Source organism: Rhineura floridana, chromosome 1 (genome assembly GCF_030035675.1).
Source record: "Rhineura floridana isolate rRhiFlo1 chromosome 1, rRhiFlo1.hap2, whole genome shotgun sequence".
Lineage (NCBI taxonomy): Eukaryota > Metazoa > Chordata > Lepidosauria > Squamata > Rhineuridae > Rhineura > Rhineura floridana.
This window is the reverse complement of record NC_084480.1, coordinates 25255520-25278010: the sequence shown is the minus strand read 5'-3', so window position 1 is coordinate 25278010 and position 22491 is coordinate 25255520. Positions and strand designations below refer to the sequence as shown.

Below are 22491 nucleotides of genomic sequence, written 5' to 3'. Positions count from 1 at the left end.
GGCACATCTGGTTCAGTTATCATCAGTATGTGGATCAGGATTTGGCAATGTGAACACAAGGCTATAGACTCATGCAAATTTCCCATGCTGGCTTGGGGTATATAATGGCTTAAGGTTCTGCCTCCCAAATCAGCTATGCTGGAAGGAAGATCTGGAAAGGAGTGGACCTGACTGGCCACTGAATCTTCCAAACCAAGACTGGTTTCCACCTCAGCCTGCTCATTGCCTTCCAGGCCTTTATATACAGTGCCCTTCCAGGTTCCGAAGCCTGGACATTCTTATAATTTGTGATTCCCCTCCTCTGGTAATACATCCTAACTCTTGATAAAACTTACATCTTCAGCATGTCCAGGAGTTCTTGGATCTTTTTGGATTTCCTGTGATGGGATCCATAAATAGCAACCTGGATCTGTGCACACTGCATGGATGTAAAATGTAAAAGGCAATTATTTTGTTTTTCCCCATGTAAAGATCAGCCAGCCAGTATCCTTTCCCAGTGTAGGTGGAGAAAAACAAGCCATCTGAAAAATACACCTGCTCTGATCTATTGTGTTACTCTTGTTATAGTTTCATCTTTTGGACAAGGCGAGGTGGTGTTTAATGGACTGAGTCAAACCTTAGAATCTAGGTTCAGACCTGTTGCAGCCGTGAGTCCTAGCACTTTACCGCTGGGATGTGGAACCTGTGGCCCTTCAGCTGTTGTTGGACTACAACTCCAGTCATCTTTGCCCATTGGCCATGCTGACTAGGGCTGATGGGAATTGAAGCTCACTAATAGTTGGAGTGTCATGGGTTCTCCATCTCTTCTCTACAGATTTCTCCACAACAAACCTTGGTGTGCGCGTGAGAAACATGGTTACGTTAAGGAGGAACTGAACATGGACTCTGAACTAAACCGTACAATCACAGGACGATTGTTCTGCTGGATGCTGTTGCCTGACTAGGTTCCATGGTCATCGTGGTGGAACCTCTCAAATCAGCTCAAGCTGGTTTCCACCTAAGGGCTCCACGCAGCCTTCTAAGTCTTGTTTCCCACCTTATTTATTTTATTTAGTTTAATTTATATACCGCCCTAAGCCCGAAGGCTCTCTGGGCGGTGTACAAAAAGATAAAAACAAGCACAATATATAAATACAATAAATAATAATTAAAAAAAAAAAAACAATAATGAACCAAACAACATCCAAAATACGGAAATGCTGTTTAAAATACACTTTAAAATGCCTGGGAGTATAAAAAGGTTTTCACCTGGCGCCGAAAAGATAGTAGCGTCGGCGCCAGGCGCACCTCATCAGCGAGACTGTTCCACAGTTCGGGGGCCACTACTGAAAAGGCCCTGGTTCTAGTCATCACCCTCCGAGCCTCTCGATGGGATGGCACTCGGAGGAGGGCCTTAGATGTTGAGCGTAGTGTACGGGTAGGTTCATATTGGGAGAGGCGTTCCACCAGGTATTGCGGTCCCATGCCGTGTAGGGCTTTATAGGTCAAAACCAGCACTTTGAATCTAGCCCGGAAACAAATAGGAAGCCAGTGCAGACGGGCCAGAACAGGTGTTATATGAGCGGACCTTCTGGTCCGCGTCAACAATCTGGCCGCTGCATTCTGGACTAGCTGTAGTTTCCGAACAGTCTTCAAGGGCAGCCCCACGTAGAGCGCGTTGCAGTAGTCCAATCTAGAAGTTACCAGAGCATGAACAACTGAAGCGAGGTCGTCACTGTCCAGATAGGGACGTAGCTGGGGTACCAATCGAAGATGGTAAAAAGCATTCCGTGCCACCGAGGCCACCTGGGCCTCAAGAGACAGGGAAGGATCGAAAAGAACTCCCAAGCTACGAACCTGTTCCTTCAAGGGGAGTGTAACCCCATCAAGAACAGGATGAACATCCACCATCTGAGCAGAGAAGGCACTCACCAACAGCATCTCAGTCTTGTCTGGATTGAGCTTCAGTCTGTTAGCTCCCATCCAGTCCATTATCGCGGTCAGGCAACGGTTTAGCACGTTAACAGCCTCACCTGAGGAGGATGAAAAGGAGAAATAGAGCTGCGTGTCATCAGCGTACTGATGACAACGCAGCCCAAAACTCCTGATGACCGCACCCAGCGGCTTCATGTAGATGTTGAAAAGCATGGGGGACAGTACCGATCCCTGCGGGACTCCACAATGGAGAGTCCAGGGTATCGAGCAATGTTCCCCAAGCACTACCTTCTGGTGGCGACCCACCAAGTAGGAGCGGAGCCACTGCCAAGCAGTACCCCCAACTCCCAACTCCGTGAGTTTTCCCAGAAGGATACCATGGTCGATGGTATCAAAAGCAGCTGAGAGATCAAGGAGAATCAACAGAGTCACACTCCCCCTGTCCCTCTCCCGACAAAGGTCATCGTACAGGGCGACCAAGGCTGTTTCGGTGCCAAAACCGGGCCTAAAACCGGATTGAAATGGATCAAGATAATCAGTGTCATCCAAGAGCCCCTGGAGCTGGCCGGCAACCACCCGTTCCAGTACCTTGCCCAAGAACGGAACATTCGCCACAGGTCTATAGTTGTTCAGGTTATCTGGGTCCAAAGAGGATTTCTTCAGGAGTGGTCTCACTACCGCCTCTTTTAGGCAGTCAGGGACCACTCCCTCTCTCAAAGAGGCGTTTATTATCTCCTTGGCCCAGCCGGCGGTTCCGGTCCTGCCAGCTTTCACCAGCCAAGAGGGGCAAGGGTCCAGAACAGATGTGGTCGCCCGCACCAGTCCAAGGATCTTGTCAACATCCTCAAGCTGTACAGACTGAAACTCATCCAATAAATAAGGACAAGACTGCATTCTGGATGCTTCGTTGGAACTCACTGTCATAACATTGGAGTCTAAGTCCCGGCGAATGCATGCGATCTTATCCTGGAAGTGCCTAGCGAACTCATCACAGCGGGCTACAGATGAATCCATAATATCCCGAGGGCCAGAATGTAAAAGCCCTCGTACAATTTTAAAGAGCTCCGCCGGGTGGGAGAGAGATGCCTTAATTGTGGCAGCAAAATATCTCTTTTTTGCTGCCCTCACCGCTACTATATACCGCTTAGAAGAAGCACTTACCAAAGCATAATTGCATTCGTCAGGAGTTCACCTCCATCTGCACTCAAGCCTCCTCCTCTCTTGCTTCATCACTCTCAGCTCCACGGTATACCATGGAGCTGTATGAGCTCTACATAGGAGGGGGCGCATGGGAGCGATCGTGTCAACCGCCCGGGTCAGCTCCATATTCCACAATCCAACCAGGGCTTCAACAGGAGCGCCAGTCTTCTCAGTCGGAAAATCCCCCAGAGCCCTTTGGAAACCCTCAGGATCCATTAGTCTCCGGGGGCGGACCAATTTAATAGGTCCCCCACCCTTGCAGAGGGAAAGGGTCGCTGTGAGCCTAAACTTCAGCAAGCGGTGATCTGTCCATGACAATGGGGTAGATGAAAAACCCCCAACCACCAGATCACCATCTCCATGCCCAGTGGCGAAGATCAAATCAAGAGTATGTCCCGACACATGCGTTGGGCCGGTAACAACCTGAGACAGCCCCATGGTTGTCATGGAGGCTATGAAGTCCTGAGCCGCCCCAGATAAAGCAGTCTCGGCATGGACGTTGAAGTCCCCGAGTACCAAAAGTCTAGGGGACTGCAACAGTACCTCCGAGACTACCTCTGTCAGCTCAGTTAGGGAATTTGTTGGGCAGCAGGGCGGGCGGTACACCAACAAAATTCCCAGTCTGTCTCTCTGGCCCAACACAAGGTGGAGACACTCTAAACCAGTCGTCACCTGGACAGGGTGCTTGGTGAGTGAGAAAGAACTCCTATAGACCACAGCAACCCCACCTCCCCGTCCTTCGGTTCTACCATGATGCTGAACCGCATACCCAGGTGGGCAGAGCTGGGAAAGAGCAACGCCTCCCGGATCGCCCACCCAGGTCTCAGTTATACATGCCAGGTCGGCAGCCTCGTCCACAATTAAATCATGGACAAGGGAGATCTTATGGTGAACCGACCTGGCGTTTAACAACAGCACATGGAGATCCGAAGGCTGACTGATAGAACAACCATCAGTCCTGGGGATGTGAGGAGAACCGGAACAAGTCACAGACACTACTTGTCTGGGACGAGTTCCCCTTATCTGGCACGTTCTCCTCACAACGCCTTGTTGGACAAATGTTGGACACCAATTCCCACCAGCCAAAGCCAGCATGGCCAATGGTCATGGAGGGTGGAAGTTGCTGTCCAATAGTATCTAGAGGGCACCAGGTTGGGGAAGGCTTAGGATATCATTTTAATTGCTTAACTAAAATAGGTCCTGTCCTTTAAAAACATGATATCTGCCTTCTACACAGAATTTTCACCTTAAAAAAAGAGAGCTTCCTTCATTTAAATTTTCAGCATGCACACAACAATACTATAATTTATTACCTTACTGAGCAGTTGAAAAGCCTCCCTTATCTTCTTCTCCACTAGGCAGATGCAGCCCATAATATACAATCTTTCAACTGCTTGTTCATTAAAATCGCTGCAGGGATCCTGCTGAGATTTGAATGACTCTTTGAGTAAGTCGTAGGCTTGCTGAAAAAGAATAAGAAGAAGCCATTGCAATGTTTTAATTTCTATACTCCAACAAGAATGTATCAATTAATTATCCGTGGGGGATTCCCTTTTGGTAAATAAGTCGGAATCAACTTATTTATTATTTATTTATTTATTACTAGTATTTATTAGTCATTTTTTTTCAACACTAGAACTCAAAGTGACTTACAAAAAGGAAGCAAGAACACAATAACTTGAAGGCAGTTGTTGTTGTTGTTGTTATGTGCCTTCAAGTCGACTACGACTTATGGCGACCCTATGAATCAGCGACCTCCAAGAGCATCTGTCATGAACCACCCTGCTCAGATCTTGTAAGTTCAGGTCTGTGGCTTCCTTTATGGAATCCATCCATCTCTTGTTTGGTCTTCCTCTTTTTCTACTCCCTTCTGTTTTTCCCAGCATTATTGTCTTTTCTAGTGAATCCTGTCTTCTCATTATGTGTCCAAAGTATGATAACCTTAGTTTCAACATTTTAGCTTCAAGTGATAGTTCTGGTTTAATTTGATCTAACACCCAATTATTTGTCTTTTTAGCAGTCCATGGTATGCGCAAAGCTCTCCTCCAGCACCACATTTCAGATGAGTTGATTTTTCTCTTATCTGCCTTTTTCACTGTCCAACTTTCACATCCATACATACAGATTGGGAATACCATGGTCTGAATGATCCTGACTTTGGTGTTCAGTGGTACATCTTTGCATTTGAGGATCTTTTCTAGTTCTCTCACAGCTGCCCTCCCCAGTCCTAGCCTTCTTCTGATTTCTTGACTATTGTCTCCATTTTGGTTAATGCCTGTGCCGAGGTATTGATAATCCTTGACAAGTTCAATGTCCTCAATGTCAACTGTAAAGTTACATAAATCTTCTGTTGTCATTACTTTAGTCTTCTTGATGTTGAGCTGTAGTCCTGCTTTTCTGCTTTCCTCTTTAACTTTCATCAGCATTCGTTTCAAATCATTACTGGTTTCTGCTAAGAGTATGGTATCGTCTGCATATCTTAAATTATTGATGTTTCTCCCTCCAATTTTCACACCTCCTTCATCTTGGTCCAATCCCGCTTTCCGTATGATATGTTCTGCGTACAGATTAAACAAACAGGGTGATAAAATACAACCCTGTCTCACACCCTTTCCGATGGGGAACCAATCAGTTTCTCCATATTCTCTCCTTACAGTCGCCTCTTGTCCAGAGTATAGGTTGCGCATCAGGACAATCAGATGCTGTGGCACCCCCATTTCTTTTAATGCATTCCATAGTTTTTCATGATCTACACAGTCAAAGGCTTTGCTGTAGTCTATAAAGCACAGGGTGATTTTCTTCTGAAATTCCTTGCTCTGTTCCATTATCCAACATATGTTTGCAATATGATCTCTGGTGCCTCTTCCCTTTCTAAATCCAGCTTGGACGTCTGGCATTTCTCACTCCATATATGGTAAGAGCCTTTGTTGTAGAATCTTGAGCATTACCTTACTTGCATGGGATATTAAGGCAATAGTTCGGTAATTACTGCATTCTCTGGGATCCCCTTTCTTTGGAAGTGGGATATATATTGAACGCTTCAGTCTGTGGGCCATTGTTTAGTTTTCCATATTTCTTGACAAATTCTTGTCAAAATTTGGACAGATTCATTCTCAGTAGCTTGTAGCAACTCTATTGGTATGCCGTCTATTCCTGGTGATTTGTTTCTTCCAAGAATTTTAAGAGCGGCTTTCACCTCACATTCTAAAATTTCTGGTTCTTCATCATATGGTTCCTCCATGAATGAATCTGTCATCCTGTCATCTCTTTTATAGAGTTCTTCAGTGTATTGCTTCCATCTTCCTTTTATTTCATCTCGGTCAGTCAGTGTGTTCCCCTGTTGATGCAGTACATTTACATTTATGTGTATGTAACACCTGTTTCTGGAGCAACGTAAAGGGATTAAGAAATTCCATGTTCCCTTTTTTGTTGTTGCATTGTTGTTGTTTGCTGTTTCCTCTCTTTTTTTTGGCAATGCATAAGTGGCCACCCTAGATGTGGTCCCCCAGACATCTTCAGAGTAACTCCCACCAGCCCCAGCTAGCATGGCCAATAGTTAGGGATGATGGGAGCTGTCTGGAAGACCACAGGTTTCCCACCCCTGGTCTAAGCAATCCTCCTTCCCCTGCAAGCTGGAGATGGCATCAGCTTTGTAGCAGCTACACACACAAACTGTTAGATGCTCTTTTGGGGATGAAAGTCTTATGCCTGTGTCCCAATTGGATCTGCCATTACCTTTCTTTTCCCTACTCGTCCAAGCCATTTACTGAAGTCTTCCAGGGCACTAATTGTCTGAGAATGGTTTATCCCCAGCGCTACTTTGTAGGCCTCAAGACTCTCACTGAAGTACATTTCAGCAGCCTCTAGAAAATGAGTGCAATGCACAGTTAGTATGACAAGATGCTTGGGTCCTGGACCCCACCTCTGTGTAACATAATGGCTGACTGTACTGCACTCTGAGATCCCAGAATACTCAGCTCAGTGACAGAAACACTGATGGGGAAGCCTTCCATCACTTTAAAAGAATCCCGTGACATCTTACAAAGGAAAGAAATTAAATATCGATCCCACTGCCTTCCTGGTTACTTACCCACATGCTTTTCTTCTCCAGTTGCAGTATAAGCCTTGCCCAGTAACAATGCTGTTGATGCAGCTTCAGCACTGAATTTCTTGTGCAGAGCTAGTGAAATGGAGTGGGCCTACCAGGAAGAAAGGGACACTATGCATTCACATCACAGTAGCTACACTGTCTGCAACTGTGGACAAGCATTTTTATTAGTTCCCTGAAATATCGAGCGGCCCGTTTCTCCAAGAGCATATAGTGATGCTAACAATCCAAAACAGAGGACTCAGATGCAGCCCATATGCTATTATTTATTTATTTAATTAATTAATTCCACTTCTATACCGCCCAGAGCCAAAGGCTCTGTGGGCGGTTCAGAACAAAAATAAAATACAACAATATCAATAATAAATACAACATACATATAATCAATATCAAACCAAAATATAAAAACAATATGTAAACAAACAAGAATTAAAATATCATGTAATTAAGATGGATTATCTCTAGGGGTGTAGTAGTCCAGGGATGCAGGGGGTCGTAGACCCATTACGTTTTGGGGAGCAGGGTCCCAGCCAGGTCCCTGTGTATGAGCCAAAGCAAATCAGCATGAAAAGGGAGTGTGTTAGCCACTGAGAAGAGTCCTTGTCCTTTCATGCTGATTGGAGCAAATCAGAATGAAAGGAGGTTAGCCAGCCACTCAGAAGACTCTTTTCAATAGCTAACACACAACCTCCTTTCATCCTGACCGGCTTGCAAGATGACAGGGAGAGCAAGGGAGATGAGGGAAGGTGGAAAAGGGGGCATGGCATGACTATCATGAAGGGGCCCTGCACTTCTGAATTTGCCACTACACTACTGGTTATCTCTACTAATAGCATAGCTAGGGCTAAGGATGAAGGAGAAGTTCAATTCAGTCCGCATTGTGGACTTGTGGATTATGCCATAATTTGGTATCAAATCCGACTTTAGCAGATATTCTCCAGCATCCCTAATTTAAAGGCAAACCTGCCTAATTCACACTTTCCAAAACAATGCGCAAACTGAAACTCAGCCATCCTTCAGAAGTTGCACTTCTCTGAATGTTGCAGTGCAGTTCTCCAGTAATGTGTACAAGTAATGTGCACAAAAATGCATATATTAGTGAAAATAGCATACAAAAATGCTTATATTAGTTTCTTTGCAAAAATGTTTATAATAGGCAAAATTGCAGAAAAAAATGTACATATTACGAGAAATTCCACTGAAATGCTGACGCGTCTTCATGAGGATGTATTAGCAAAATGATGTGGAAATGTGGAGAATTTAAGATTGGAAAAATGAGAAACTGACAAAAATCCAAAATTGACAGATCCTCCCATCCCCAACTAGGGCTGGAGAGCATGAGCTCTTGCTGAGGGTACAGCTGAACAGATTGGACAGAAGAGGCAGGCTGCATCCTTTGCACTGCAAAAACCAAACCCTGGAAAACCCACCTCTGTGTTGCCCAGCACACATTCTAGTACTCTAGAGCTAGTGTGGTCAGAGTATTGGACGGGCCTGGGAGACCAGGGTTCAAATCCTCTTTCAGCTATAATGTTCATTGGGTCACCTTGGGCCAATCACTGCCTCTTGGCCTAAACGAACGGTTGTTGTGAACATAAAATAGGGAAGGGGAGAACCTTTTGTGCCATCTTGAGCTCATTGGAGGAATGGTGGGATATATACGTAATAGTAAATAAAAAAAAGAAACAGCACTTCCTAAATTGTAGCTCTGATTATAAGTGTTATCCTCATCTCCCAAACCAAAGCTTTGTTAGTGTATAGCAGTGATAGTCAATATGGTGTCCTAGAGGTGTTGTTGGACTACCAACTCACATCAGCCCCAGCCAGCATTGCCAGTCATCAGGAATTATGGGAGTTGACGTCTATAATATCTGGAGGGCACCACATTGGCTATCTCAATGTGTATGGGAATGTATGCACTGAGGATATCAATGCATGTGTTAAAATGAAAGGATCATGATAGCATTTCTGAGCACAGCATTCATTTTCAGTATTCATTCATGCAACATTCAGACATGCAAGTATATCAGACTCTGGATGATAATGAAAGAAACATAAGAGTCATCATCACATCACAACCACAGAATGATTCCATTTGGTGGGAACTAAAAACAATGTAATCCCCTGCACCCTTAAAACAGACAGTATTGCCAATGTACAACCATGACCGTTAAAAGTGGCTTCATTGTCATAAAGCTGTCTTGCACAACCTGCTACTCTCCAGATGTTTCGGACTACAACCCCCATCAGCCCAATCTAGTATGTCTAACAGCCAGAGAGTATGGAAATTGTAGTCCAAAACCTCTGAAGGGCACCAGGTTGAAGGAGGCTGTCATAAAGTAATCATATATAATTACATTTGAAGATATTGGGAAGAGTTCAGGTGCTAAACCACATGTGGGCAACCTGAAACCTTATGAGTGTCTGATGCAGCCCCCAAGTGTCCCCTGCTACAGGCACCATTTTTACTCCTGCCACTGAATTTGCTGCAAAAGCTGCAGTTGCTGCCAAATCTGCAATCAAAAATAGAGGGAAATTATAAATATACAATGATGGTGCAAGCATAATTTTTACAGCACAATCCTATACACGTCTACTCAAATTATTGTATATTTTATTTAAATCACTTAGAAATTTTGATGATTAAGCAGTACATAAATCTCTTCTTCCTATATACATAAGTATGTAAAACGTTATCATGCTGTAGTTCACTTGGCCACAGATAGGTGGTGCTGTAAACTAAAGCATGATGAGAAGCAATGGCACTGGGTGGGCAAGGTGTAGAGTGAACAAGTGGGCAAAGCCAGTGTGTGGCAAGCCAGGCAGGCAGGTGACCAACTAGTGTAAGCAGCCATGAGCCATTCCTGGGGTTAGGTGGCAGGGTTGCCATGCAAAGTGTGTGAGAGTGGCAGCCCCTAGTTAAACAAAACAAAAAAAAGGAAATAAAAGAAAGCCCCATTGAATTCAGTGGTGCTTACTCACAGGAAAGTGGCTATAGAATTGTAGTTTAATATACTGTACATGTCACCTGGTACCCCTATTGTCAAAACCCTAAACTCCCATTTTCATGCTGTGCTCATATTTTATGATGCTCCTTGCCTGTAACAAATATTCAATGGATTTTTTGTGGTTTCCCTTCACTTGTTTGATTTGGGCTATTTCCTGATAGAGATTTATCAGTTCTGGAGCCATCTTTCCTTCAGCTGAAATTATAGCATCAATTGCTTTCTCAAAATGCCCAACTGCCAAGTCTAACTTGTTTTGTTGCGAACTTGCCCTAGAAGAAAAAACAGAGTTAACAGATTTTCAAGTCCAGTTTCTAATAAAAATGCTTTGAAGTAGTTGCTTGTGAAGATATATTTGTTTGCCTAGTGTTCTTGTATGCTGCTTTTTTAAAAAAAAGATGACCTCAAAGAACTTTACATCACAACAAAACAAAATCACAAAACCAGTAACAGTTTGAAAACAACAGTAAAATAGATGCAACAATATTTGACTTTTCTTGTACTTAAAAGATTATGAGCCAAATCATATTCTTTGAATACCCCTATGTAAGTGGGCAGTTTTGCCCTGTAAGGTTTCTGTGACTAAAAAGCAGCAGCGATGGTGCTGACCAGATGGCATTGCATACCCATGCCCATTACTTGCATGCACATGTGGTACCATTTAAAAGAGGCATCATCACCCTCCGCAACTACTTGCTGTTAAAATTGATGCCCTCATGGGCAAGTGGTTAGACATGGAGGGGAGGGGGACAATGTCTGGATTCTGGGCAGCTCCAAGGAAGCTGGAGTTTTGATTGCCGAAAGCCTGCACAGCCCTTACGAACAATGGGAAGATCCCCATCCAGGGAACACAGGGGAGTTCCAACACCATGAAATCTGTACTGCAGAACTTTGAAGCTCATTAGCAGTGCAATGATGAATACATGTCTCTTGGAAGAAGTATGTTCCATTGAGTTCAATGGGATTTACTCCCCTGTAACTAATTTTATTATTATTTTTTTATTTATTTATTCGATTTATAAACCACCCATAACCAATGGTTCTCTGGGCGGTGTACAGCAGAAATAAAAAATACAATAAAATCAAACAAAAATCACAAAGCATATAAAAAATACAAATACCAAAAACAACAGAAATTAAAATTAAATAAATTAAAAGATAAAGATTAAAAAGATTAAAATGATTAAAATGCCTGGGAGAACAAGAAGGTCTTGACCTGGCGCCGAAAAGATAACAATGTAGGTGCCAGGCGTACCTCCTCGGGGAGACTGTTCCACAGTTCGGGGGCCACCACAGAAAAGGCCCTGGATCTTGTCGCTACCCTCCGAGCTTCTTGATGAGTTGGTACTCGGAGGAGGGCCTTAGATGTTGAACGAAGTGTACGGGTAGGTTCGTATCGGGAGAGGCGTTCCGCTAGGTATTGCGGGCCCACGCCGTGTAAGGCTTTATAGGTCAAAACCAGCACCTTGAATCTAGCCCGGAAACAAATTGGTAGCCAGTGCAAACGGGCCAGAACAGGTGTAATATGTGCAGACCGAGTGGTCCCCACCAATAGTCTGGCTGCTGCGTTCTGCACTAGCTGTAGTTTCCGAACCATCTTCAAGGGCAGCCCCACGTAAAGTGCATTACAGTAGTCCAATCTAGAAGTTACCAGAGCGTGAACAACCGAGGCGAGGTCTTCACTGTCCAGATAAGGGCGTAGTTGGGCTACCAACCGAAGTTGGTAGAACGCATTCCGAGCCACCGAGGCTACCTGAGCCTCAAGGGACAAGGAAGGATCGAAAAGAACCCCCAAACTACGAACCTGTTCCTTCAGGGGGAGTGTAACCCCATCCAGAACAGGATGAACATCCACTATCTGGGCAGGGAAGGCACTCACCAACAGCGTCTCAGTCTTGTCTGGATTGAGTTTCAGTTTATTAGCTCCCATCCAGTCCATTATCGCAGCCAGGCAACGGTTCAGCACATCAACAGCCTCACCTGAAGAAGATGAAAAGGAGAAATAGAGCTGCGTGTCATCAGCATACTGGTGACAACGCACTCCAAAACTCCTGATGACCGCACCCAGAGGCTTCATGTAGATGTTAAAAAGCATGGAGGACAGAACCGATCCCTGAGGGACTCCACAATGGAGAGTCCAGGGTATCGAGCAATGTTCCCCAAGCACTACCTTCTGAAGACGATCCGCCAAGTAGGAGCGGAGCCACTGCCAAGCAGTATCCCCAACTCCCAACTCCGCAAGTCTCTCCAGAAGGATACCATGGTCGATGGTATCAAAAGCAGCTGAGAGATCAAGGAGAATCAACAGAGTTACACTCCCCCCGTCCCTCTCCCGACAAAAGTCATCATACAGGGCGACCAAGGCTGTTTCAGTGCCAAAACCGGGCCTAAAACCGGATAGAAACGGATCTAGATAATCGGTTTCATCCAAGAGCACCTGGAGCTGGCTGGTGACCACCCGTTCTAAGACCTTGCCCAGGAATGGAACATTCGCTACCGGCCTATAGTTGTTCAAATTATCTGGATCCAAGGAAGGTTTTTTAAGGAGAGGTCTCACTACTGCCTCCTTGAGGCAACTAGGGACAACTCCCTCTCTCGAGGCATTTATTACTTCCTTGGCCCAGTGGCCGGTAGTTCCAGCCCTGCCAGCTTTTACTAGCCAAGAGGGGCAAGGATCCAGAATCGACGTGGTCGCATGCACCAGTCCAAGCACCTTGTCAACTTCCTCAAGAATACGATTGCAGCCTAAATACATTTTCTAACTGCCAAACAGGTAGCTGTGCCCTCATTTGACAGCAGCACAGGATCAGGCTTACCTGCCCAGTGTTACAAGAAGGTCTCTCTTAGATACTTTAAGTTCAGGAGTTCCTCTCCTATTTGTTCCCTTCAGTTCTTCCATAATCCTTTCAGCTTTCTGGAGATTGTAGTAGGATTCTTTGCCAGTAGAAAAATCAAGGAAAAATCAGTAAAGCTACTAGATTTTTTAAAAGGTCCCTTAAAAATAACACATCAACAAAAACTTGGAATGTTCCTCTGGAGCATTAGTTATCTTACTATCCATGCACCGTACATTTAAAGTACATTTGAAGCACATGGCTTTCCCCAAAGAATCCTGGGAATGTAGCTTACGCCCACAGAGCTACAATTCCCAGCACCCTTAACAAACTACTACATTTCCCAGGATTCTTTGGGGGAAGCCATATGCATAAAATGTGGATGGTGTGGATGAGCCAGTCTTGAGTACTTTTCTGTCTGTGCAATGATGCATGAGGCTAGGCAATTGATGGTTTCTAACGGCTGCACAATTCAAGAAAACCAGAGGTAATACTAGCCCTACATATGAGTGTGTGCATGAGTGGCTGCATGTCTATCAGAAATGCAGACTGGGTTGACTGTAATGGATTTTGGCAAAGAACTCTGTCTGTGTGTATACTGAGAATGCTCTATATAGATTTCTACACAGCTGGCCCCAGACATTTTAGCAGAAAATCTAAATGACACCTATTCCTAATAATAAACATACGTACACCCATGGGGGAAATTCTGCACAAGCCCCGTTGGAATACATGGGAGCTGCATGGGGGCACTAATGTGCTCTTGCAAATCTCCAGTTGCTTTCAGTGGTGCTTGTTAGGAAGAATGTTCTGTCCTATTAATTCCCCATCTGTTGGTCACACAACCACTCAGGCTGTGTACACACGAGGGATGTGCTAGAATTCTTCCCAATTCAGATTTGGTACCAAAATTTCCATTAATACACTTATTCCCTATTGTTGCAGATTGGATTTTTATGCAGAGATTTCCCGTGGCTATTTTTGAAAACATATCTTTAATTTTAAGATATTCTAAAAAAATATAGATATTAAGAACAATAATTTTATCTATATTTCCTTTAAAAATATTGATATTAATAACAATATTTTTGTGAGGGGAAAAGACGGATTGGTAAAAGCATGGGCTAGTAGACAAGGAATTAATTTGAATTGATACTGGCTGTTAGGGGGGATGGCATTAGCCAATGGATCCCATCCCTAGTGTACACCTCACATTTAAAACACATTGCCCCCCCCCGAATCCTAGAAACTGTAGTTTGTTTAGTGTGCTGGGAATGGTAGCTCTGTGAGGGGTAAACTACAGTTCCCAGGATTCTTTGTGGGGTGGCTTTAAATGTATGGTGTACTTGCAGCTGCAATTCTTGAATCTTCAGGTATCCTGACATACAGCCTCACTTGCCAGATGCATGGAACCAGTCTGAGGATCCATACATGTTGTACTCTCTGCTATGTCTGTCTCTTGATCCCACCAAGGAATCAGGGTATGGAAGCCTGCACCCATGTATAGATCTCCCTTGCTGAACTGCGCTGATAGCATATGACAAAGCATACAATGTAAATCCTATTTTATTTTCCAAACTTTGTAAGTCACTTTTTTATCTCCACCATCCTCTAAGGATCTCATAGCAGCAGCAATGTTGAGTAGTAGACCAAGAGATGGACTTTCCCAAGGACTCGTGGTGAGCTTCATAGCTGAACACAGATCTTGCATCCAAATCTCCCTATTCTGGTCATTGCACTGCAAGGATATTTTTTTTGCATCAAGTTTGCTACACCCAAAGTATAGTAGATGGTGACAAGAGTGCTCAGAATCTCTCCCCTTTCTTCTGAGGATGCAGAAGGGGTGCCTTTCCCTGTGGAGATGGTGTATCTAGCTGAATTTGCATGGTGCATAGCCTGCACAGGAAGACCTAAAGAAATTCATAAGATTGCTTTAAAAACACAGAAGGAAATGTGCACTAGCAAATATTCCCATAAACCAGGGATGGGGAACCGGTGGCCTTCTAGATGTTATTCAGCTCCAACTCCCATTAACCCCAGCCAGCATGGCCAATGGCCAGGAATCATGGGAGTTGTAGTCCAACAACATCTGTAGGGCCACAAGTTTCCCATCTCTGCCATCAACAATTAATGGACTTGAAGGAAGAAACTGATTCCTAAAAGCTGTTCTGTATGCAGCAGCAATTGAAAATGTATACAGTAGGGCCCTGCTTTATAGCACAAAGGCCCTGCTGGAGCAAAAGGTGGCAACACTTGCTAGGGGGCACCAACAAGAACATGGGACATGATAGTGATCTTTCATTTTAGCAGTGGAAGAATATTTCTTTGCTAGCGTCTGGTCCTTTCAATAGAATCTGGTGCTGAAGTTAGCTTCAAATTGTTGTGATAAAATTGAGGGTTGAACAGCAGAGGGTTAAGGAGCAAGAAGGATTGCTTAAAATTGGCCAAACCAGGTCTAGCCTGGCACATACTTTGTTAGCTAAATGAATGAATGAATGAATGAATCTTTATTTTTACCCCGCCGTTTTTCCAAAACTGGAACTCAGGGTGGCTTACAAATAAAAACTACACATAGGTAAAAAAAATACAAAAATATACAATTAGAATTAAACTATTTGCGACATTAAAACCATGAAACATATACTTAAGATACTAAGACAATTTAAGACATTAAGAATAGGACCATAGAACAATACAGCAGACCTTATGAGGCCCTATCTTAAACATCTTCTAGTCCAAAAGCCTGTCGGAATAAAAAAGTCTTTGCCTGCTGACGGAAGGATAGCAAGGAAGGGGCCATTCGTGCTTCCCTAGGAAGAGAGTTCCAGAACCTGGGGGCAGCCACCAAGAAGGCTCTATCTCGCGTCCCCACCAATCACGCTTGCGAAGGTGTTGGGACTGAGAGAAGGGCCTCTCCTGAGGATCTCAACGCCCGGGCAGGCTCATATGGGGAGATACGGTCTGACAAATAGCCTGGACCTAGGCCGTATAGAGCTTTATAGGTAAAAACCAGCACTTTGAATTGTGACTGGAAACAAACTGGTGATAAGTTGTTATGGGAACAAAATAGTTGGACGATTGCTTCTTGAGACAGGATCATTTTGGGAATGTTCTCGGGTGTAGAAAGACAATCAGAGAAGGCGGAAAATCCCCCCCCCACCCCAGCTAAGGTTTATGTGATCTGTGTATCTCTGTGTTGAATACTGCAGCTTTTTGTGTTGGGCTGCTATTGGGAGGAAGGGTGGGATATAAATCTAATAAATAAATAAACAAATACAGAGATGAAGAGACACAAAGAGCTATGTCTGGGCTTTGTAAGTATGCTGGCTTTTTCCTTGGAGATCTGACATGGGGGTAGTGTGCTGTGGCTGTCTGTTGGAGTGTTTAAACTGCGCTTCCACATATGACCAAGCTGTAGATTTGTAAATAAAGTCATATATGACAAGGTGCCATAAACCTCCTGTGACTTCTTCCCAAAGAAAACCAGACATAGGCACCCCTCTCTGCTTGGAGAGTTGTTGAGAACACAACATTTATGTTCCTGTTTTGTTTACCCTGATAGGACCAATGGAGAAAGGCTTTACCTTGAAGTGTCAGGTAACTGTGAGCAAGATTGGCGAGCGCCTGTGCCAACCTCCAGTGTCCATTTCCATAGATAATTCTAGTGAGAGCTGTACATTGAATCAGTTCCCTGCAGGCTTTATGTGTCTGGGGGGGAAACACACACACACATACTAGATTTGCTGTAAAAAAGAAAATACTTAATAATTAATAATAAAATAAAAAAAGGAAATGCTTAATAAAAATGAAAAAAGTCCCCCTTCTTGCTTCCCCTCCCCAGGGACATTCCCTGGCATCTCCAGCAGGGGTGTAGTTGTCCAGGGTCTCAGGGGGTCTTAGACCCTTTAAGTTTTGGGGAGCAGGGTCCCTATGTCTTCAGCATCCTATGAGACAATCAGCATGAAAGGAGAGTGTGTTAGCCACTGAGAAAAGTCTTCTAACATGCTTCCTTATCCTTTCCTGTGCATTGTAGCCAATCGGAGTGAAAGGAGGTGAGAAGACTCTTCTCAGGAGCTAGCACTCTCCCCTGTCATGCTTATTGGCTCCTAGGGATGTCTTTGTTGTGGGAGAAGGCATTAACAAGGATCTCATTCTCAACTCAGCAGTAAAAAAGGGGGAGGGGTGCCTGTGACTAACACGAAGAGACCATGCACTTCTGAACTTGCCACTACACTACTGATCTCCAGTTAAAGAAAGGATCAGGTAGCTGGTGATGGCAAACGTCTCTGCCAGAGAACCTAGAGCCTGGGTGGGGCATGCTTTTCAACTCAAGGGCCATATTCTCTTCTAGGCAGCCTTCAAGGGGCCACATACTAGTGGTGGGCAGAGCCAGATATAAAACTTCCGGTTTGACCTTCTTCTGGTTAACTGCTATCTTCTCAGCTCCGGTTTGTTTCTCTTTTAATTTATTTTTGCATAATTTTTACTTGGGCAGATTTTATCTTACTTTGGCTAAACTTTTCCTTAGTCTACAAGGAACATCTGATCGCTAACGACCCCGTTTTACTGCAGTTAATCCTTGTTTTATGGCTCCTCTCACTCCATGGAATTATAAATCTTAAAAACCTTCAAAGAACTTTAAAACTCTCAAGCTTTGACAGCCTATTAACCTCTTAGTCTTATAATCTCTAATTAGTGTGATTTATACAGCCACTTGAACGGAACGAAGCAACTTTTTAGACCCCAACATACAAGAACCTAGCCACCAAAATTGCCTCCTCCAACTCTGGCAAGCTCTATATATTCCATTAACCTACACTTTATGCTCCTATAACAGCCTAAGCAGAAGCCTCTTTTACCCCCTGGAAGCTTACTCAATGGATACTATAACACCAAGTTTACGACAATCCAAAATTACAAACTTCTTCCTGCCTTTACAACGTTCATCCCCCGAACTCACGCAGCTATCCTTAAAGCCACAAGCAAACATCGAGCAAATTATAGCACATGATTGGACGCTGCAACACCTTTACACGGATAATTCTTTCATGAAATCATCTATGGATAAATCTTTGGCAGACGAGCTACAAGATGCTGGTTTTAATAATGCGTCAATCCTATACAATTCAACGACTCCATCTTCTTTCCTAACAATTGACTCCTTAAGTATGACTAATGGGCTGATAACCCCCCCTAGTGAATTGAGAAAGGAACAGCCTTCTCCAGCACGGATTACAACACAGACTGAGCACTCAGCTCTACTAGATGAATTGAAGCTTGTGAAAACATTTATCTCTGAAACAAATCAATTACTTACCACACTAGTGCAGTCGTTTCGCTCATTGACTTCCTTACCAAAAGACAATCAAATTACTTCTGTCACCTCTATAGGATCACAAACCCAGAAGAATGAAACCATAAAAAATCCAACAAAATCAAATCAAACTAAGAAACCAAAAAATATTAAGAACCCCAAAAAGGCTAACTCAAACAAGCTGAATTATAAACCACTTTTTAAAATACTGGACTCTCAAAAGGCGCCAGCACCTTCCAACCAAGTGCCTACGAAGAACAGGAAAATTCCTTGTCACTCAAACTTGGACCACTCTGAAGCAAACCTCCCGATACAACTATCAAGTACTCATCACAAAAAGATTGCGCCTTCTTCCACGCCCCCCCCTGAACTTCAATCTTCATACTCTCAACTAATTAAACGCAGCACAAGACGCAATTTATTATCTTTGCAATCTCTAGTTCTCCAATCTGATAAAGTGGCTATTTCTTATAAAGCCATAACAAATGAGCGCCGCTATTCTTTACCAAACATCCCTTTTATGGACGTCGTCATAGGTAAAGCTTTGGGTGTCTTTAAACGCAGGAACTTCATTAGATCTATGAAAATTCTTCCTTACACCCCATATGAATGGCGCGTAATCGTTACATGCCACTCCTGTGCTGTTGTCACTCAACTCCTGCAATCAAGATATGTGCTGGATAAAATGGGTTTCTCTGTCCAAAGATATTACATAGACTTATCTCCTCCCAGCCCACTGGAATTACCCTACTCTTATCTACCATCTAGTAGTGTGGTATCACTTAACACCAACTCCAGTGTACGTCTGAATATCTCATCCCATAATGATTCTGCATTTAATGCATCTATCCATCAGGAGAAGGCGGCACATTTACATACTCCAGTGATACTTGCACAAGCGCTGGAACCCGAAGAAACCCAACTTGAGGAGCTGTATGCCTCACTACCGTCACCGGAGCGTGAGTCCTTAATTAATAGGTTCTTAAGTTTCATCCATCGACTCAGAATGACACCTCAAATCAAAAACTCAATAGAAACATCTTCTATAAAAAGCCAGCCCAATTAAGACAAATCCCATCTAATGGTAGCGAAATACTCTCAAATGTAAATTTTCCCTCGTGCATCGTGGAAGACACGACAAAACCAAAAGATATTCGACGCAAAGCATCTAAGCGTCAGACTGAAAAAACCAACCCAATAATCGAAACATCTACTTGCAACTCTAGACTCCACTCACGTAACAAAAATGGAGCAATCTTTATCGACGACACAGACTCATTAAACCAAATAACACAGCTAAATTGACATCTCCACAACCCCCCCCAAAATGTGAATTTTTTCCCACTCAATGCCAATCCTATACCTGCAATGACTCATAAACCCCTAACTGTCCTTTCATGGAACATCGCAGGCTGGAACGCCAAATCAAACAACCAAGATTGGATGAGTTATCTCTCCAGACACGACATCATCTGTCTTCAAGAAACCTGGATAACTCACAAGCCATATTTAAATGGCTTTTTCACCTTATATTCACCAGCCCAACCTGTAACAAAAGGCAGAGCAAAAGGGGGTATGGTGATCTTTATTTCTACGTCTTTGGCTGTAAAACTGCTTCAACTCCAAAATCTGGATACCCTAGCGATGGCAGCCTTAATATCGGTTGGGAAGACTTCTATATTGCTTGTAAATGTATATATCCCTCCCTCGCGAACGTACGCCAATACAGAACAATACTGGGAAAAATTAGATCATTATTTGTTAGATCTTGAGACGGCCCACCCCCAAGCTCATTTGTCATTAATGGGAGACTTCAACGCGAGGATAGGCCCAAACCACCACACCTTGTTTGCCTCTAAATTGTGGCACGGTGAGGTATGCGATCAATCAGCTTTTTCCCTTGATAGACAATCGAAAGATACTATAATCAACCGTGGAGGAATATGTTTAATTCGCTTTGCTATCTCTCATCACCTGACTATTCTAAACGGCCTTGAAAAGCTAGACACCTGTGCCGAATATACATTTTTATCCCAAATAGGCAGCAGCGTAATCGATTACGTGTTGACCTCAGCATCCTTTCTTCCCTCTATAGAAAATTTCTCCATTGGCACAAAACTAAATAGCGATCACCTCCCTCTAAATTTCTCATGTCTAGTCTACGAGAGTTTTCGCCTAACAGCTGAATTTAAGCCATCGATAAGCTATTATAATTCTCAATACAAGCGATACCCATGGACGGACTCGCTTGCCGTAATGATAGAATCCTTTCTATCGTCCTCAAAAGCTATGGATATCAGGGCTTACTTAATGAACTCAGAGTCCTCTGAAGAACGGCTTAACCTATACGTATCCCTTATAGACCAAATAGACAAAAAAATGAGATCAGCGTATGTAGGACCTGAAGTGTCTAGAAACAGTGGCCCTAAATGATTTGACAAAGATTGTCTGTCGCTTAAACGTAAATTAGCGCAAATCTACCTTTATTACCGCCACCAAAAATTAAACCAACTCCCTTCAATTTATTACCAAATTAAACGAAAATATAAAACAACGTTAAAAATTTAAAAAAAACAATGCAAAGAGAGAGGAATGGAATAATCTAATTAGAGCATCAAGGACAAAAAATTCCAAAAAGTTTTGGTCTATAATTACGAAAGCTTTCAGACCCTCCCGTCCAGTATTCTGTAATATCTCCTTGTATGCATGGGAAAGCTATTTCTCGACCTTATTTAAAAATGCCCCCCCCCAGAGTACCTAACATTTCCTTTTCCCTAGATATGCAGTCACTCACATCCTGGCCACCAGTTGACCCAATTGAAATCAAGACCTTAATCGCTGGATTAAAATCTGGCAAAGCCCCTGGGTCTGACAACATTCTCCCCGAACTCTTAACAAATTTTCCAGATTGGTGGGCCCCTTTACTAGCAAAATTCTTCACCAGCCTCAATGACTCAGGCATTTTCCCATCTTCATGGCAGGAGGCTATTGTTATCCCTATTTTTAAAAAAGGCGATAGAGAGGATCCATCTAACTATTGACCAATAAGCCTCCTACCAGTAATAGCCAAGCTCTACGCGTCATATCTGAAAGAAAAGCTCCAGCAATGGATGAACGAACAAAATAGACTTGGCAAGGAACAAGTAGGATTCAGAAAAGGCTCTTCGAGCCTGGACCACTGCTTGATTCTACAACACCTAGCTGAAAAATATAGTAAACAAAAGGGAAATGGACTATTTGTTGCCTTTATAGACTTAAAGGCGGCATTTGATTCAATCCCCCGCGATATTCTTTGGGCAAAATTATCCAACTCTTCAATTGATAAAAGACTTTTGTTTCTGATTTTCCAGCTTCACCAACAAACTTCCTTGCGTATCCGTTGTGGAAAAGAGGGAGGGCTATCAAATTCTATTCCCACTGAAAAAGGGGTCAGACAAGGTTGCACACTCGCACCATTCCTTTTTAACCTGTTCCTAAATGATCTGAACGAAAGCTGCCTTTCCCACGATTTTCATTCCCCTAAGCTAGCAGATGTGCGATGTCCCCTCTTACTTTATGCTGACGACGCCGTGCTCCTTTCATTGTCAAAAGTAGGTTTAAAACGCACTTTAAAGGCTTTTATGTCGTACTGTGCAGTGAATCATCTAAAAATCAACTTTGACAAAACAAAAATTATGGTTTTCTCCAAGCGAATAAGTACTCCACTTTGGATTGTAAATAATCATTCTATAGAACAAGTCTCACATTACAAATATCTTGGAATAAATTTCCATTCCTCAAAGAATTGGGCTTTCCATATAAAAACAACCTTAAGGCAAATAAAGTATTCCCTAAATAGTTTGATTTGATTTTTCTATTATAAAGGAGGGCAATTTATCCCTGCGATTTTGCAAATATTTAAAAGTAAAATTATCCCGCAAATTCTATACGGAGCCCCAATTTGGATTCACTCCTGGGACCCCTCAATTGAAGTAATTCTATCTTCCTTCTTAAGACGTTTATTAGGAGTTCCCAGATGCGTGCCCTCGGTGGCTCTCAGATTGGAATGCGGTTTTCTATCAATGGAATGTCAGGCTTGGCTGACAACCGTTAACTACTGGGTTAGAATTTCATCCG

The 22491-nt window shown here is 43.3% G+C and overlaps 1 protein-coding gene across 1 annotated transcript; it reads right to left on the bottom strand.

The window, feature by feature from the left end:
* Positions 1–274: 274 nt before the first annotated feature.
* TTC23L (tetratricopeptide repeat domain 23 like) lies at positions 275–18177 on the bottom strand. Its single transcript, XM_061616119.1, has 9 exons — positions 17984–18177; positions 16646–16804; positions 14812–14971; positions 13044–13169; positions 10322–10499; positions 7205–7313; positions 6850–6977; positions 4428–4577; positions 275–418 (listed from the first exon to the last, which is right to left on the bottom strand). The coding sequence occupies exons 1-9, from the start codon at positions 18006–18008 to the stop codon at positions 332–334; spliced, it is 1122 nt and encodes a 373-aa protein (XP_061472103.1). The 5' UTR covers positions 18009–18177; the 3' UTR covers positions 275–331.
* Between the last annotated feature and the right edge of the window lie 4314 nt (positions 18178–22491).